This window comes from Theropithecus gelada, chromosome 4, assembly GCF_003255815.1.
Source record: "Theropithecus gelada isolate Dixy chromosome 4, Tgel_1.0, whole genome shotgun sequence".
NCBI lineage: Eukaryota > Metazoa > Chordata > Mammalia > Primates > Cercopithecidae > Theropithecus > Theropithecus gelada.
This window is the reverse complement of record NC_037671.1, coordinates 57,722,326-57,738,920: the sequence shown is the minus strand read 5'-3', so window position 1 is coordinate 57,738,920 and position 16,595 is coordinate 57,722,326. Positions and strand designations below refer to the sequence as shown.

General features: G+C 34.3%; 1 protein-coding gene across 4 annotated transcripts in view; it reads left to right on the top strand.

Annotated features, from left to right (window-relative positions):
* The first annotated feature begins 399 nt into the window (after positions 1-399).
* Positions 400-16,595, top strand: part of HMGCLL1 (3-hydroxymethyl-3-methylglutaryl-CoA lyase like 1) — a 152,303-nt gene continuing 136,107 nt past the window's right edge. For 3 of the 4 annotated variants that reach the window (XM_025382572.1, XM_025382571.1, XM_025382570.1), the window contains exon 1: positions 400-659. In XM_025382572.1, coding sequence (XP_025238357.1) covers positions 552-659 — 108 coding nt within the window. In that variant the 5' untranslated portion in view covers positions 400-551. Of the gene's footprint in view, positions 660-2,422; positions 2,513-16,595 lie in introns of all 4 variants that reach the window. The other variant, XM_025382568.1, reaches the window with a different exon arrangement.

Below are 16,595 nucleotides of genomic sequence, written 5' to 3'. Positions count from 1 at the left end.
GTTTTAACCTTGCCTGTTGCCTCAAAAACATTTTTAAATGGAGCTTATTGTTATAAAGCATAAACTCCGTGAGCTCAACGGTGGGCAAATCTACACTTGAGCACCCAAGGCTGCAGCTGAGAATGAACGAACTCATCAACACAAACACTCATGCCCCTTCCTTTTATTTTAGACCCCTTTTCTGATCTGAGACAGGTGAGAAGTAGGTGGGCAAGTGAAGATACAGTCAGCGCTGGGCGCTCAGTGTAGTGCAGAAAATGAGCCACCCCTGAACATCCTTTGGCTCAGCTCCTTTCTCTCCTGTTCAGGAGTCCGGTATTTCTGTCGATTCCCGCAGGTGCCCCGCGCACCCGCTGCCCCGGGCGCGGCCATCTGCCACGCCCTACCACCCGCCCTCTCGGCGTCGCCGCAGTGCGCGGAAAAGCGCTGGTCCTCACAGCCCGTGCACAGGAGGTGCGCGCTCCCGAGCTGGCGTAGTTTCCCAGCGCGGTGCCAGCCCCTCATCCTCCTCCAGTCTCCCTCCCCTCCCGACTGCCGCCCCAGGCTCCGCCATGGGGAATGTGCCATCCGCGGTGAAGCACTGCCTCAGCTACCAACAGCTTCTCCGGGAGCATCTCTGGATCGGGGATTCAGTGGCAGGGGCGCTCGACCCCGCGCAGGTACCACCTCGCGGCCCAGGGTGTCCCTACCCTCATGCGCACTGACAGCCAGCCTCTCTCCCTGCATCCTCTTGGTGCTCTCCTCCCTTTATGTCACCTCCTTACCCCAGGACCCTTCCCGCAGCAGTTCTGTCGTGTTAGGCCGCACCCCTTAAACGGTTTCCCATTATCTCTCTTCGGTGAATATATCGACCCGCCTCTACAGATCAGACCCAGCAAAATCCCTGCCTGTGACCATTTGCTGGTCGCCTAAAGGAAAGAATTCCTTCTCTGTCTTTTCCTGGAAAGGGATGCATGACGTAATACAATTTGTATTCACAGGTATTCCTTCAAGGGTACTGCCCTTATTCTCAGTACTCCTTGTACTGTGTAACAAAGAGGACAAATTTGTCACAATGTGAGGCAGGAAAGGAATGAAACCGGTAGAAGGTTAAGAAGACACAGTAGGTTGAAATAGTCCATCAGAGCATTAATTATCCCGAATGTATCTGTGCTTCAACAAACTTGAAAGAAAGCGTAAATAACGGCACTTTCAGACTAAAATTTATTCCCACGTTGTTCCTGAAAGGCCATGTTAAGACAATAGGCAACTTAATATTATTCATATACTTATGATTTAATGCACTCTCAACCAGTGTCAGATAAATAAAGAAAAGGTGTATAAAGAAATCAACTTTTTCCTTAAAAAAGCTGAAAATCTAAAGTTCCACAAAATATTAAATAACTGATAATCGTTATGAAAATGTTGAAACATGGAATAAAGGAGGGGCAGTGTGCGGACTTCTTGTTGAATTACAGGTGCTGGATGCAAGATTATTTCTGATTTGACTAGTGAACAAAATAACTTCTGTTATTGTAATATTTTAGTCAGTAAGCATAATTGTACCATGTGGATTTAAACCAACTATTCTAATGTAGGATATTCATTTTCTATTATGCATTCTCAGTTTGGTGTATCATGTGTGAAATTGCAATCTTATCTCTACAAATTGGAATTCAGTCTTTAGAAGATATTTTATTTCTCGTTACTTAAAAGATGGCCATGGTCATCTAACTCAAAACCTGTTGATGACAGTGGTAGAGGTGAAAGTTATCCTTTGTCTTCCCCCATATTAACATGTCTATTTAATTTTCCTACATTCTATTTTGACCTTCCTGATGTAATTTTATCTTCATGTTCTTGACTTTTTAAATTCAGTCTGTTATTTAATCAGGAACCATTAACTTATATTTCCTAAGTCTGAGACTTTATATGACTTTTCTTTTTGAGTGAATATTTTATTTTTCTCTCCCTCTTTATTTTCTGATTTACACGTTTTGTGGGTTTTATGGACAATGATAGAAGATTGGCTGCAGGTAAGGATGTCTTTTTTGCCCTAGTAAGATATGGAAGCAGATTAAATGAAAATGACTAGGATTCCCGAGAAATAAAATTTTGGAACATTCATCAGCTTAATGACTTTTTTGGCCCTTTCTTAAGAAATATTAGCCTTCTCTAGATATTACCTTTTTAGCCACCAACTGCTTTGCTTAGAAAACTCTTATTTGTCTCTCAAGTACAGATTTAAATATATATATATATTTTTGGTTCAGCCGTTTGCTCCCTCCAGAGTTATGCTTCTTTTTGTGTTATCAGGAATTTTTAAAAATAATTCTGTTTTAGTTCCAATACTGCTGAATTGTAATTTTTTCTATCTCATCCTATTTGAACTCACAGCAGCATTGACATCTGACACTTGACTTTTTGAAATTTATCTTCCTAGATTTCTGTTCTAATAAACCTTCACTGCTTTCAGCCCTATGTCTCTGGATTCTCAGTCTCCTTGGCAGGCTCGGTGGCTTGTATCCACTGGGTAAATATCCAGATGCCCCATCACTATTTACACTCTTCCTAGTGTGAGTGTGAGCGACAATCTACACTCACTGATTTGGTTGCTGTTTGTGTACCATTTGTTTTCTAGACTTACATTCCTGTGTTTCTCTTGAATTCCAGTCCAGATGTTCAGCTGCTCATTTGACATCATTGCTTGAGTATCTCAAAAGCAACTCAAACTCAAAATTTTCAAAATTTTATTAATGTTCTACTCCTTCCAACACTGGACTTTCTCCAATATTTCCTATTGCAGGGAATGCCATTATAATTCATTCAGTTCTACGAGCCATACACCAGAAACTATCTTCTTTCATTTCCCTCACACCCAAATTATCACTGAGTCCTGCAATTTTACTTACTGAATTTCTTTCAAATATATTTTTCTAACTTCACTGCACCAATCAATTTTAAAATGGCATTATCTCTCATATGTATGACTGAACGGTTGCAGTAGTCTTCTTACTTTCCAGGAATCCCTCTTCAATCCATTGTCTATATAGCTAGTTGGAAAATGTCCCCTATTTCAAGTAAAATAATACTATTTCCATGTTTCAAAACCATCTATGAATTTCCATTGCTTTTAAGAATGGACACCAAAACTTTTAATGGGTTTTCTAAACCTCAAGTGATCTTTTCATTGCATCTCTCAGTAACATCATCTTAAGTTATTCTTTTTTGTTCTTGCCACTTTAGCCACAGTGGCCTTGAGTTCTCTAATAAATTGTGTTCTCTCTGGAACCACAGTGTTTGCTTACTTTCCTCTCTGCTAGGAAGATTATTTTCAACAAATTAACTTCTAATGAATCTTCTGCCCTCAACTTGCATGTTACCTTCTCGTGAAATCTCTCCCAGACTCTCAATGCCAGCAGCTTTTGTTAGACTTCTATTGCATAGTAACCTATTTATTATAGATAATATACATTATATATTTATTTTCATGATTACTTGATATTTAATTACTTTGCAGATATTAAGCACAGTAAAAGTAAGGAAGCAATTCACCACAGGATTCTCAACACTTATCAGAATGTCTGGCTAATTTTTGATGGCCAATGATACTTGTCGAATGAACAAATGAATTTGTGTTTTCCCTTATAGGCCATAAGCATCACCAACCTATGAAGACCATGAACTTCTTCTTAGCATTTGTTCAAGGTCCATCAAAATGATTGGCACACTGTAGCATCATGATAAATATTTGCTAAGTGAATAGAAAATCAGTGAGAATGAGGACATGGTATAAATAGAGTTTGGTCTTAGCACCAATTGGTGAATATTATTACTGTTTTTCTCTTACCTTTTTGTTAGTAGTTTAATGGAGAGATGAGGTAAAAATGGTTTCTGGAGGCTGTCAAGACAGCGGAGAGCTTAACTAATTCTCTATTGTTGAATCTGGCAGAGAGAATCATGAATAAACCTAACTCCTGTGATACGAAATAATTTGCAGTTAGAACAGACAGAAAATTCTGTATTTTGAAATAATTCTGTATATGCAATAGAAGATTGAAAACCTTGATATTTTCCTGCTACTAGCTTATTACATGGTTTTTTGTGTGCAACAGCATGGCCAGACCTTCATTTTTCAGCTTACATTTTAGAGATAGTATATACCTGATGAATTATTAGAATTAAATTAAATATTATGTGTATGCATATATAAACATACACATTGGAAGTTTAACAATACTATCAAATGTAAAGAGAGTAAATATGAATGAAAGGCTTATTCTATCACAGGTCCACTAATTAAATTATTTGGGTCTCTGTTTTTGCTAATGAAAATGGTTTTGCAGAAAATTCCCTTAATAGACCAAGAGGTTAAAATTGCTCATTCCATAATTCAAGCTATCTCTTAGGACATGTTTTATTTTCTGTAGTTGTCTCTGTTAAAAAGAGTATAATGAAACTGGCTTAATTGGTATGTTTTAAAGTTTTGATTAAATTTAAGGTTCCTAGTGAAGCAATCCCCCTTTGATTTTCAAGTGTTCCTTAAGCAATAACTAAATCTCTTCACATATAAATGCCCTTTTGCAAAAGTAAAATTTCCAAGGACCTAAATTCTAATATAAACAATGTTTCAAACCTACTATATTTCTAAAATAAAATGGTAGATTATGTGAGATTAACTTTATAGTTATTTTATATTCGATTCTGATCCTTTATGTTACATTTGCTGTCAGCAAAAATTATGATTCAATGTAGTTATTTGGTGCTTAAAGGGTCTCTGGAATTTAAATGTATATTATATTTCTGCTTAAATGCAATCAGATGATAATGTAACTCTATACTTTTAGCTTGCAACTATGTAGTTGTTAGTACATTTACTAAATATCTTAGGATGATTGAGGAGGAATTTTCAGACAGGGACCAAACTGCCATCATACTGTTTTCTATTTGTCTCATGTATTCTTTGTCTCCTTACCATTTTTTATTCTTTTCCAGCTTCCTTTGAAATCATGTTGCATTTTAATTTCTCATTTTTCTCCTGAATTGATGTGTTAGTGATATACATTTTTTTTTACTATACTCTTAATTGCTGTCTATAATATATCAACATACAACGTGGCTTATTAAAATAATATATTAGTACTACTACAACTTATTAAAAATACAAATATGACTCTTTAACTTCATTTTCTGTCTTAGGCCTTCTATGTTTTTGTTTTCATATATTCTCTATATGTTATATTTATAATACATATGTATACAGTCAATATCCATTTATATTTATGCACATATTTTCTCTTTTCTCCTTTCTTCATCTCCATTTTTTCCTCAGATTACTTTCCTTCAACCAGAAGTATTTGTTTCAATATTTTCTTTAGTAAAAAAAGTACTACTATTGATTTTTTTTTCAGTTTTTCTTTGTTTGAAATTACATACACACATGTACACTAATGTATGTATGTACACATACATAATGTTTATAAGTATAAATGAATATTTACTATAAATGTAAGTTTTATCTAAAAAATTAAAAGACATGATAGCAGTGCAAAATGCAGATTTTTCAACAGATACAGTGGAAGCCAGATACAATAAAATCAGCTATTTGTCTTATTTTTGGTCCTTCGATGATAATTTATCTTTCATTCTTTTCTCTTTGTGTTTGGTTTCTAATAGTTTGACTATGGCATGTCTACACATACTTTCTTTTGTATTCATCTGGGTAATGATGTGCAACATTTCTTGGATCTATCACTTGATGTTTGTTGGGTTTCACATTTTGGAAGCTTTTCAACCATTTTTGCTTCAAATGTTGTTTCTGTTTCTTGTTTCCTTTTAAATCCTCTCCAGTTAGGCCTACAATTTGAAGAATATTAGAACTTTCTCTGAGCCTTATTTATTTCTTAAATTCATTTTTTCATTCTTTCTTTTTTCTCCATATTCAATCTGAATATTTTCTTCTCATTTATATTCCATTTCACTAATTTCTTCTTCAGCTTCATTTAATTTGCTGTTAATCTTATTTATTGAGTTAACTTCAGTTATTATATTTTGAGTTAAAGCATTTCTATGATTTCTAAAAGATAGGCTTTAGTTCTCTGCCACAATTCTCTATTGTATTATAAATTCTTGAATATTTATTAGAATTATTTTAGATCCCATGTCTGACAACTCCAGTACCCAGATCTCCAATTAGTCTGTTTTATGTATTTTCCTTCCTGGTATACCTACAAAATTTAAATAATATGTTAGACACCTGGTATGAAAATAATTATAGACATAATTTGAGACTCTGAATAATACTGTCCCCAGGTGGGACTTCTCTTTGGCGTTGTCAAACAATAAGCGTAGAGATAACTTATTTTAAGCTAATCAAGTGCTTACCTGATAGGAGGTTTAGCCTACTTTACTTGTGAGGGCTTGACTTTTTTCTCTTCCTCCTTACTTTTTGTATTCTGCAGTCAATCAGGGGTCCTAACTAAAACCTAAAATGTTTACCAGGGTTGCTTCTCCTTGCTGAGACCTGAATTCAAACTATTTCCACTCTAGCCTTGCAAGGCTCCTGGAAAATCTAATGGTCTCAGCTTCTCAGTGGCTCATACAGAATTGGCAAATGATTCCAAAAGAAAAGTTATGCTGACTGTTGGGCTCACCATTTTATTTTTTTCTCCTGCATAGTATATTGGTTGCTGAAATACTCATTAACCAAATTTCTGAGACTATTAAATGAGTGTTTTTCATTAATATTTTATCCAACTAATATAGTTGTTGTCAGTGAGAGGCTTGTTGTGAACAAGCTAGTCAGCCATTATTGAAAGATTATATAATAAGGAAATTAAATTTAAAAATACCAATTGTGCAATTTAGTTTAATTTGTAAAAATATATTCATTTACCATACCACTTGAACTTGTTATATTCCAAGTAGCATACATGCTATTTAGATTACCAATTTGAATTCCAGAGAAAGAATAAAAAGATTATCTGCCTCATGAAAAATATTGTATGGAAAAAATGACTATTCCAAATGGTTTTTAGTATGATGAACAAGTTATAAAGGTAATGAATACATATTTTAAATAATGTTAAAAGTAATATTATGCCCAATTTTAGTATCTGCTCCTTGAAGAACAATGTACTACTTACTCCCTCTTTATGTGTAATATACTTTAATAAAATTTTGATAGTTTAATAAAATAGTTTAATAAAATTTGTTAAAGTAGTTCCTTTATGATATTTTATCTCTGTTGACATACATGTATATTAAATCTTTTCATTTTATTAGCATAAAGTTGGTAAAAGTATTTTCTTGTTATTTACCTTTCTTTTCAATCTTTTGCATTGTCTCTTTCTGATTTGGGTACATTCTCTTTCTCTTTCTCTCTCTATAAGTCTTCCTACAGTTTATCACTTTACTCAGAAGCATCTTGTAGGCTTGTTTATCCTCTTGACTGTTTGTATATGTTTGTATCTGTTTATGCATATGGATGATGTGCTAGCAACTGATTTCTTTTTTTTTTTAATTATTCTCTACTTTTTTTAGACTAATATTTTAATTTTCTTTAAACATTTAGCTCACTTGATTTTAGTCTTTTTAAAAAATAAGTGCTTTAAGACTATACATATCCATTTCTCTATTGTTTTGCTTTAAATGTATGTCTTATAAGCTGCTTATATGATTACTCTCTAGCTTTAATTAGATGAATTTAACTTTAATCATGTTTGATCTGACTATTATGTTTATCCTACTTTCTGCCATATCTATCAGGCTCACTCACTATTTTACATTTCCTATTTTTAAGGTTGTTTATGCCTTTTCAGCTTTCTTATTTTACAGTTAAATCAATACTATTGTTTAGAGCAAAACATATATTTTAAAGAATGAATTCACTTATCTTGAGAAAAAGATTGTTTCATTATTACACCATGATTCTTCAAATAACATGTACCAGGCGTATTACCATGATTCTTTTTGTTGACGTAAAGCTTCTAATAGTTGAGGTGAAGGCTGGGAGTTCCAAAGACTTGTAATTTTTACTTGAGGTTAAAGATTGAATCATGAGCACAATAAAGTTAGAAAGTTAAAAGGATAGGTATTTGATACAGTTTGGCTGTGTCCCCTACCCAAATCTCATCTTGATTTGTAGCTCCCATAATTCCCACATGTTGTGGGAGGGACTTGGTGGGAGATAATTGAATCATGGGGGTGTTCCTCCCATACTGTTCTCATGGTAGTGAATAAGTCTCATGAGATCTGATGTCTTTATAATGGGTTTCCCCTTTCGCTTGGCTTTCATTTTCTCTTGCCTGCCACCATGTAAGATGTCCCTTTCACCTTCCACCATGATTGTGAGGCCTCCCTAGCCACATGGAACTGTGAATCCATTAAACCTCTTTTTATTTCTAATTTAGCTAGTGACAGGTATGTCTTTATCAGCAGCATGAAAATGGACTAATACAGTATTTGTGGTCACAGACTTAATAGTGAGCTGCCACAAGCAATAATATGCCCCTTTTATGACCATATAGATTATGGTCAGAATGGAGTAAAAGTCTGATGAATTTCACTGAAAACCAAATATTGGATGGAAGGTCCACCAGGACATTGAATACACTGCAGAATGGTGTCAGGATTTGGGATGAAGGGAATGATAGTGAAAGAAGTTCTAATGGCCTTGATATATGAAGGATACCAATCATCAAGCAGGGATAAAGACTATATGGCCAAATCACTTGGATTCCAAAAGCACGGCCTTTTAAATTAGTAAAAAGAAGTGGGAGTCTTCAAGAAGTAATGGAAATTAAAGATGCCTTCTTTAATTCTAGTCACTAAGCAAAGAATAGGAGACTAAGCAGTCTCTCCTTGAGAGGGTTAGAGGAGAGGTGCCTTATCCTCGAGGGTAATTGAGACCTCATTTAAGACTAGGAGATAATAGGACTGTTCAGTAAAGAGACTGAGAATGTGGTAGAACTTTTTAAGTATGAAGCTGAGTTTACAGCTGGAAAAATAAAGAAGACTTGAATCTTACTATAACAGGAAAGTCAGAGAACTGTGCAGGGTTCTACAGAAGGAGTACACAATTCTTGGGAATAATATATTGGGAAATGAGTAAAGAAAGCTGGACTGTAAAATAAGGTGACTTATCAAGTGAGTAAATCTTGGTAGTCTTGAGGTAGCTGTGAGTCTTTTTGGGTATCTCATCCTCGGCCAAGTCCTGGGTTTACTGCATTTTAAGAGAGTCCTTATCTCTGAAACACGAAGAATCTAGCTTTTAAAGCCACCTTTAATTTGACTTGACTTACATGCACTTTTGAAGGAAAGCTTCAGGCTGTTCACATTTTGATTCCTGAAGGGAAATGGCTGGCTAGTGCATGCTGAGAACAAGGCCAGAATCCCAGGGCAGTGTGTCTTGGTCTCTGTGTGTTCCTTGGTGTTTCATAAGAGATATACCCAGTTTATACCCTCCTTATTCTTTATTTTTAATCAAGTCACATATGTTATTTAGTATGAGTCGCTTATTATAAGGATTTTTGTAGCTATACAGCTACCACTACTGAATGCTCAATATGAACCTGGCACTACCTGTTTACATCCAATAACTCATTTAATCCTTACAATAATCCTTTTTACAGATTTAGTAACTGTGGTTCAGAAAGGTTAAAAAAAAAATGTGCCTATGATCAACAGCTAATAAACTGCAGAGCTAGGATTTAACCTCAGGCAGTTCTAATTCTAAAGCCTGCAATTTTTACCGTGATACCAGTGCTTCCTAAACTTTTCTTGTGATAACAGTCACCTAAAGTGTTTATTAAATATAGAGGAAATTTTGATTCAGTAGCCCTGAGTTGGAGCCCAATTATCTTTACTTCTACTTAACCCAATTTTAGTAAACACTGTGTTGGATGGTGCTGCTATTCCTCTACCCCTATATCTGCTGTCAAAGGTCATGTTTCCTCTAATCTGTCTTTCCAGAGCTCCTGGCTCCTACCCATGAAAAAAGACTGCTATGAGTTTTGACTTCCCTTCTATCCTTTTTGAGGTTGAGACTAGAGTTCTGCCTGGAATAGAATTGCATTGGATACAAAAGGAAAAACAACTTGGTTTCCAATAAATTTCCTGTTCCCTTCAATCTTCAATACGTTCTGTCCTTGGATTTCTGTTGGCTCCTGTATTCCTTGCTTTCTCAGATTCCAGCTGGCTTTCACATCCTTCCCTCCCCCTACTCTATGTTCTTGTTTTTTTCATTAGCTCTGAGCTCCTCCAAGTCTTCTGGCTTTCTTTATGCTTATTCACTCTGTGCTGTAACTTTCCCTGACCCTTTCTTCTTTCCGTGCCTATCCCCTTCCAAGTTTAGCTTTGTGTGTTTGTGTGTGTGTGTGTGTGTGTGTGTGTGTGTGTGTGTGTTTCATTTTACTTCCCCTAATCAAGGGGCTAGACTGTGCAAACCCATAACTTCATGGGTCACTGTCATACAACCCATGTTTTTTTAAAAGATACAAAGCAAAATTGTATATTGGAGGCTATCATTTTTATAGAAATTCATATTTGAAAGGGATTGTCCAGCCTGCTTAAAGCCCTAATAATGCAAACAAAGTTTAGAATCCCAGTTTCCTACCACTGTTCTGACTGCGTATTGTTAGTCTACGTAGGAGTTGCAAATTAGCAGCCTAGATGAGCCCAGTATAAGCCCTGAAATATTTTGTTTGGTTGAAACTGCAGTTAAAATATAAGTAAACTTGAATGCCTTTAAACAGAATTTGTACTATTTATTAATATACTTAGCTTCCTCAGGCATCAAGATTATCTTCCTGTGCTTATAGATGTTTGATTTTATTATCGTTCGTGAACAATTACATAGGGATATTTAAATGAGACCATTTCTGAACTTTGGATTATTTTTCAACAGGGTAGAGACTAATCATTCATTATCATTCAGCAAGCAGGAAATTATCTTTAAATTGCCAGAAGGTTGCCAGCTTCCCTTTTGGACAATCTTCCTTTTCCTAAGTGATCAGAATTTAGTCCTAAATGAAAACTCAGGTGTCCTTAATTTCACCTCTCAGCTGTAGCCATATTTACAAGCCAATTTTTACATTTTTTCTTATAGAAAATAATACCAATTAGTGAATCTTGTTCCCAAAACATTCATTCCAAAATCAGACCATAAAAAGAATTTTATGTGAAGATGATTTTTAGAATTATTTAGATTCATGGAGGTTTATATTTTTAAAACGTTTCTTCCACCATGTAGTTTATATGACTGCCAAGTAATAATAAGAATAGAAAAACTCTCTGAAAAATAAATAAATAAACAAACAAACAAAAGCTATGGTTTCTAAGCGATAATGAAGGGACCAGAGCTGTGAGTTCCAAATACATTTTAGTACAGGGAACTGCGGTTTACTTCCCTGGTTGAGAGAGAAGAAGAGCTGGGTTCTGGCACTTCAATGCTAGCAGGACTGTAAGTATCACTGTGGAAGAGGAGGGGCAAAGTGTTATGAGAAACAGGACCCCTGGAGTTTCTATCTCAAAGGCATGGCCCAGGCCACATTTTCATTCTTCATTGCTGTGTTCCTTTGAAAGCTCATTTTTCCATTCTGCTGTTTATTTACATCACGTTTATTTTTTTCCTTGCAATTGTTTCTTGCGATTCATTTAAAAACACAAGCCTATAAACTTGTTTTAATTCAGCTTAATTCAATTAGTGATAACAATAGTAATCTTTGTGGTGAAGGTGGATGTGAGGGTCAGGTGGGATTCAGATAGATAGAAGGCATTTCTATTCAGAGCAAGATGGTTGATGATTTTGTTGGAATTAACAGAGCAAAATCATGGGAGTTATTCATTTAGTTGTGTGTGTGTGTGTTTATGGGTATAAAATACATATAAATCTGTAACTATTATCTATATTCATCCATCTATCTAATCTATCACTTTACAAAAAATAATTTTAAGACCCCACAATCTTATAAATTGTTTTATATATTTTCTTTCAAATTTGATGAGCTTGGAGGTTCACTCACTTTTTACAAGTATTGAGACTGTATTTCTTTTGTATCCTTCACCTCTCCCAGGGCCCAACCTCTATACTTTCATAGTACTTAGGATACCCGTCCTTGTTTTCTTCATATTCCCTTTACAATATAGTTGAATAGAATGAAATATCTCTTTATTAAATGTATAATATTTGCACTGCTATGTTGAGGTCTGTTTAAGGGGTGTGGCTATATTTTATTTAGTTTTCGGTTATGCCAAGGACATAAACACTTAGGTCTTCATTAAATGTTTATAGAAGTAAATATAGCCAACATTTCTGGTATTAAACTTCAGGTGATTTTAGCCAAATTAACTGCCTTTCTGATTGGCAAAATATGCATTTAATTACATCAAATATATCTTTGAGTAGTAAAATTAGTAGCTTTAGTTCTTATTTATGATTTTTCCTATTAGACTATAATGCCTACTTTTAAATACTGGTGGCATTTTTAGAAAATTTAAAAGCCTATTTGTTTCTTTTCTTGGCTACTGTTGTAAAGATCGGAGAAATTAGATTCCAACTTTTCATTTCTTTTCTGTATCTGTGTTTCTATTAATTCACACAGTGCACAATATGCATGTTCACATGACTCGTTTACAGGAGAAGGAGTAGAAACATTGAAGGGTATAATGATCCCCTCAGGGTTAAGCAGCTTCTCTGTTGCAATGTCTAAGCTATGGTCTCCGGTTTAGGATTCAGTGTTCGGGCTCCTTTTTCCACCAATAGTAAGCGCCTCAAATGTCACCTTATGCTTGTAACTTTCCAAGTCACGCTTCCTTGATTTTGTGAAGTAGAGAAATGCAGATGGCAGAAAACTTCAACTACATAAAAACGCCTTTAACACAAGTTTCATTCTATGAAATCAGCATTTCATAAAGTCTTTTTGGTGAACTTTATTAAGAAGCAAGAGGGTCTAGGAAGCTTGGCAAACAATGAGGCAGGAAGCCCCAAAGAGAACATGTCTGTCAGACATTTTTCCTTCTGAGTTTTCCTTCCAAATGTTTTTGGATCTTGAAGGAAGTGGAGTGGCTCTCTGCCACCACTTTCATACATCTGTAACCCACTGGGTGTACAGAGTCTGGCATTCACTTTTTAAATTCTTTACTCAATCTCGTATTTATTTCACTGTGAAATAGAAGCTGAGCATAGGTAAATGTTGAAGTCAAAATATGAATCTTATTTTTGTTAGACACAATTTCTACTTTTGAGAATTTTGATGTAAGGGCTGATAACTCTTTAATTTTTAAAATGGTATGAGACAGTTCAAACCTTGCATTTTACAGAAAACTGTGGGCCTGGTCAAATGTTAAAGCTGAGAGTAATTTGGAACTCTGCTTGCCTAAGTTTTAGGACTGTGTCTAAAAGACATTTTCAAGACCTGTGGAGAAACAGATGTAGTTATTCAAGGTTTCACTCATGAATGTCTGCTATCACTTAGCCCCCATTCCCTTATGACAATATTTTAATATTTAATTTAATATAATTCTGCTAAATGTATGTTCTAGAAAATATTGAAAGGAAAACTTGAACTAAGAAAGAGGGAACATAAAGCTTGCATACTCATCTCTAGAGAGCTGGATCCCTTAAATCTACTTGCTCTTTGAAGAAAGTGTAAAGATGTTGACCTTTTGTTGGGAAAGATATAGTGATAATTTATTAAATAAAATGTCAATCATTTGTCTTAATTAAAAAGTGTTATATAAGGGCAGTAGTATTATTTTAACATACTTGCTCTCAATTTGCAACTTACATCATATGGGACAAATGAAATAATATATGATATACAAAATACTATATTAACCATTAATAGAGTATTATTAATAGGAATCTGGAAAATTATCTGATTAGAATAATACTAACTCCTCTTTATCAAATAGCAAAATAATTTCAGTCTATAAAATTTCCTTACAAAATTCATACGTCATTTTATAATTTCTAGTAAGAAAATAAACCACAGTGGTTGATTTCAACTTCCCCTCAAAGGAATAGTTAACAAACAGGTTATAAGTGAACTAAGCCTCTAATGTAGTTTAGATATTTCCTTCTTTTAGATGAGGAACCCAAATTTCCTGAGATTGTAGGACGAAAAGGATCAAAGTTTGAAAGATGATTTTTGTAAGATAATGTAGTTTAGATATATTCCAAGTTGTTACTAATAGGAGAATAGTTGACTCAAAGTCATCAAAAAGATCAAATTTACGTAAAATGTATTACTGCATTTATACCAAATATTGTGTAATGTAAACTTCATATACATAATGAAAATTCCTGGATAACTTCTGTTGGGAAAATATATTTACTAGTTATCAACTAAGCATTTGAATATTTTCCAAGTGTTTATAAATTTTAGTTATAATTTTCATAAGAGCAAACATTTATTGCTTATAGACTTGTTCTTGCTCTTATATATCACCATGTGTGTGCATATACACATATCCACTGAAATTGACACCATCCATATCCAAATATGTTTGTGAGTATATGAATGTGTCTTTATGTATGTAGGTTTATGTATATGAATATATATATTTATATATGGACATATTCACTATTGTTGGGTAAATGGTAGTAGAGCAAAGCATTTTTTTTCTTGGAGTTAGAGCTCTCAAGGGGAAGTAATGAGTTCGTCAAAGATAAATTAGGAACTGCAGCAATTAAGGACATTTGTGTATGAGATTGGTATAATGGGAACTGAGAGAAACCACTGAAAATTGGGTAAGTATGAGAAAGCACTGATAGGGTAGATTCTCCACTATCAGCTATAAAATTGATTTAAACAATTCTTCTGTCAGTATAATGCAGCTAATATAAAAATTTAGATTCCAATTTTTATGTTACTATCCATTCTAAATCCATAGTTTAGGGAGCACTTTCTATTTTCTTCTTTCATTTTCTTTCATTTCATTTCATACCACTCTCATTTTTGAGTGAAAATGATTTATCTTTCTTCACTCAGACCATTCCAGGTAGATCTTCTCAGCATCCAGTAAACTAAATGATGGAAAAAATTATAAACTATAACACAAATATTCTCAAATAAGTCTGTAAAGGGCCTTATGATCTATATAGCAAACAGCTGGGAATTAGCAGCTTCGGTTTCTTTTCTCAGTTTTACTTGTAGGGCCCTTATTTCCTTCTTTTCGATAAGGAATCTGAATTTCCTGAGATTGTAGGACAAAAAGGATCAAAGTTTTAAAGATGATTTTTTTTGTACGATAATGTAGTTTAGATATATTCCAAGTTGGTATTAATTTGAGAATATTCTGGAAATAAATAATTTTGATAAACATTACATACTATTTGTTTATAATATATAGTATGCTGGGATATTTTAGTGAATTGACTAAATAATGCTGCTGAAATGAACTATTATTATACAGAATAAAATTAAACATAATTGAACAACCTGATGAATTGTGTTAGAGATTAGTTTTCCAAATAGAGGCTAAGTTTACTTATAACCTGTTTGTTAACTCTTCCTTTGAGGGGAAATTGATATCAACCACTGTGGTTTATTTTTTACTAGAAATTGAAAAGCAGAACATTGATTTATTGTCTAAGATGGCTGATAAAGTTTGCATCCAAGTTTAGCAGAAGTGTGCAAATTTTTTTTCTTTGTTTTGGTGTTTCAGTCTGCAGATGTTAGCTGTTTTTGTGAGGAAATAATGGTGTTAGCTATGAGTTTTCTTGGAAAGAAAGAGCTTAAAAGCTTTGGTGTTCTGGAATCACAGTCTGCACAGCCAAATGAACATGGATGGAATGTTAGGTGAAGTCCTTGGGGAGTCATTCAACAGCAGCATCTGGAAGGAAACAATAAGTGACTGGAAGGTTTACTTTTCAGGCAAATGATTAAGAGGCGATTAAATGAAGGTGTTAGGATGTGAGGGAGGGAAGGAAGCACTGAAGGTGTATACATAAAATGGAACGGAGGGATTATGGAAAAGACTTAACAGAATGAACTATAGATCACAGCTGAACTTAAAAAAAAAGGAATTGGAATTTGGACAGAAGAGCTTATAGGTATCACCTGAAACAGAACATGAGATTCACATAATATGGAATATACTGGGACGTATTTTTCTGGAATAGTAAAGGACAGTGATGATGTTGAGTTATTCAGAGCCACTGTGCATCATTTCCTAGAGTTGGAAAGACATCCTGCCATTACACCTTTATAGTTTTACTCTAGTTATATTGGCCCGACTTTAAAGTCCTGAGAAAGCACTGGCCTTTGGAAATGGAAATCCAAGACTTTGACCAAGTGAGTGGTTTTGCTGTAGAAGTTTGATAACTTACTTATACTGCAGCAGTGTTGATTTAAGTTACTTTGAACAAAAATTTTGTTTTATTCTTCTTGTGAACAATCATGTCTTCCGACTCGTTTATCTTGCCGGATGACACTTTCCACTCTCAATTGTGAATGAACGAATGAATTAGTGAATACAGGAATGAATGAATGAATATATAAACAAAGCTCTATGTTTAGATGATATAAGAAGTAGTTTATTTTTTTCCTTAAAGGTTCATGTTTATTTTAAAAACAAAATGAAGTTTAACTCTGAATCTATGCTTTTCTTCT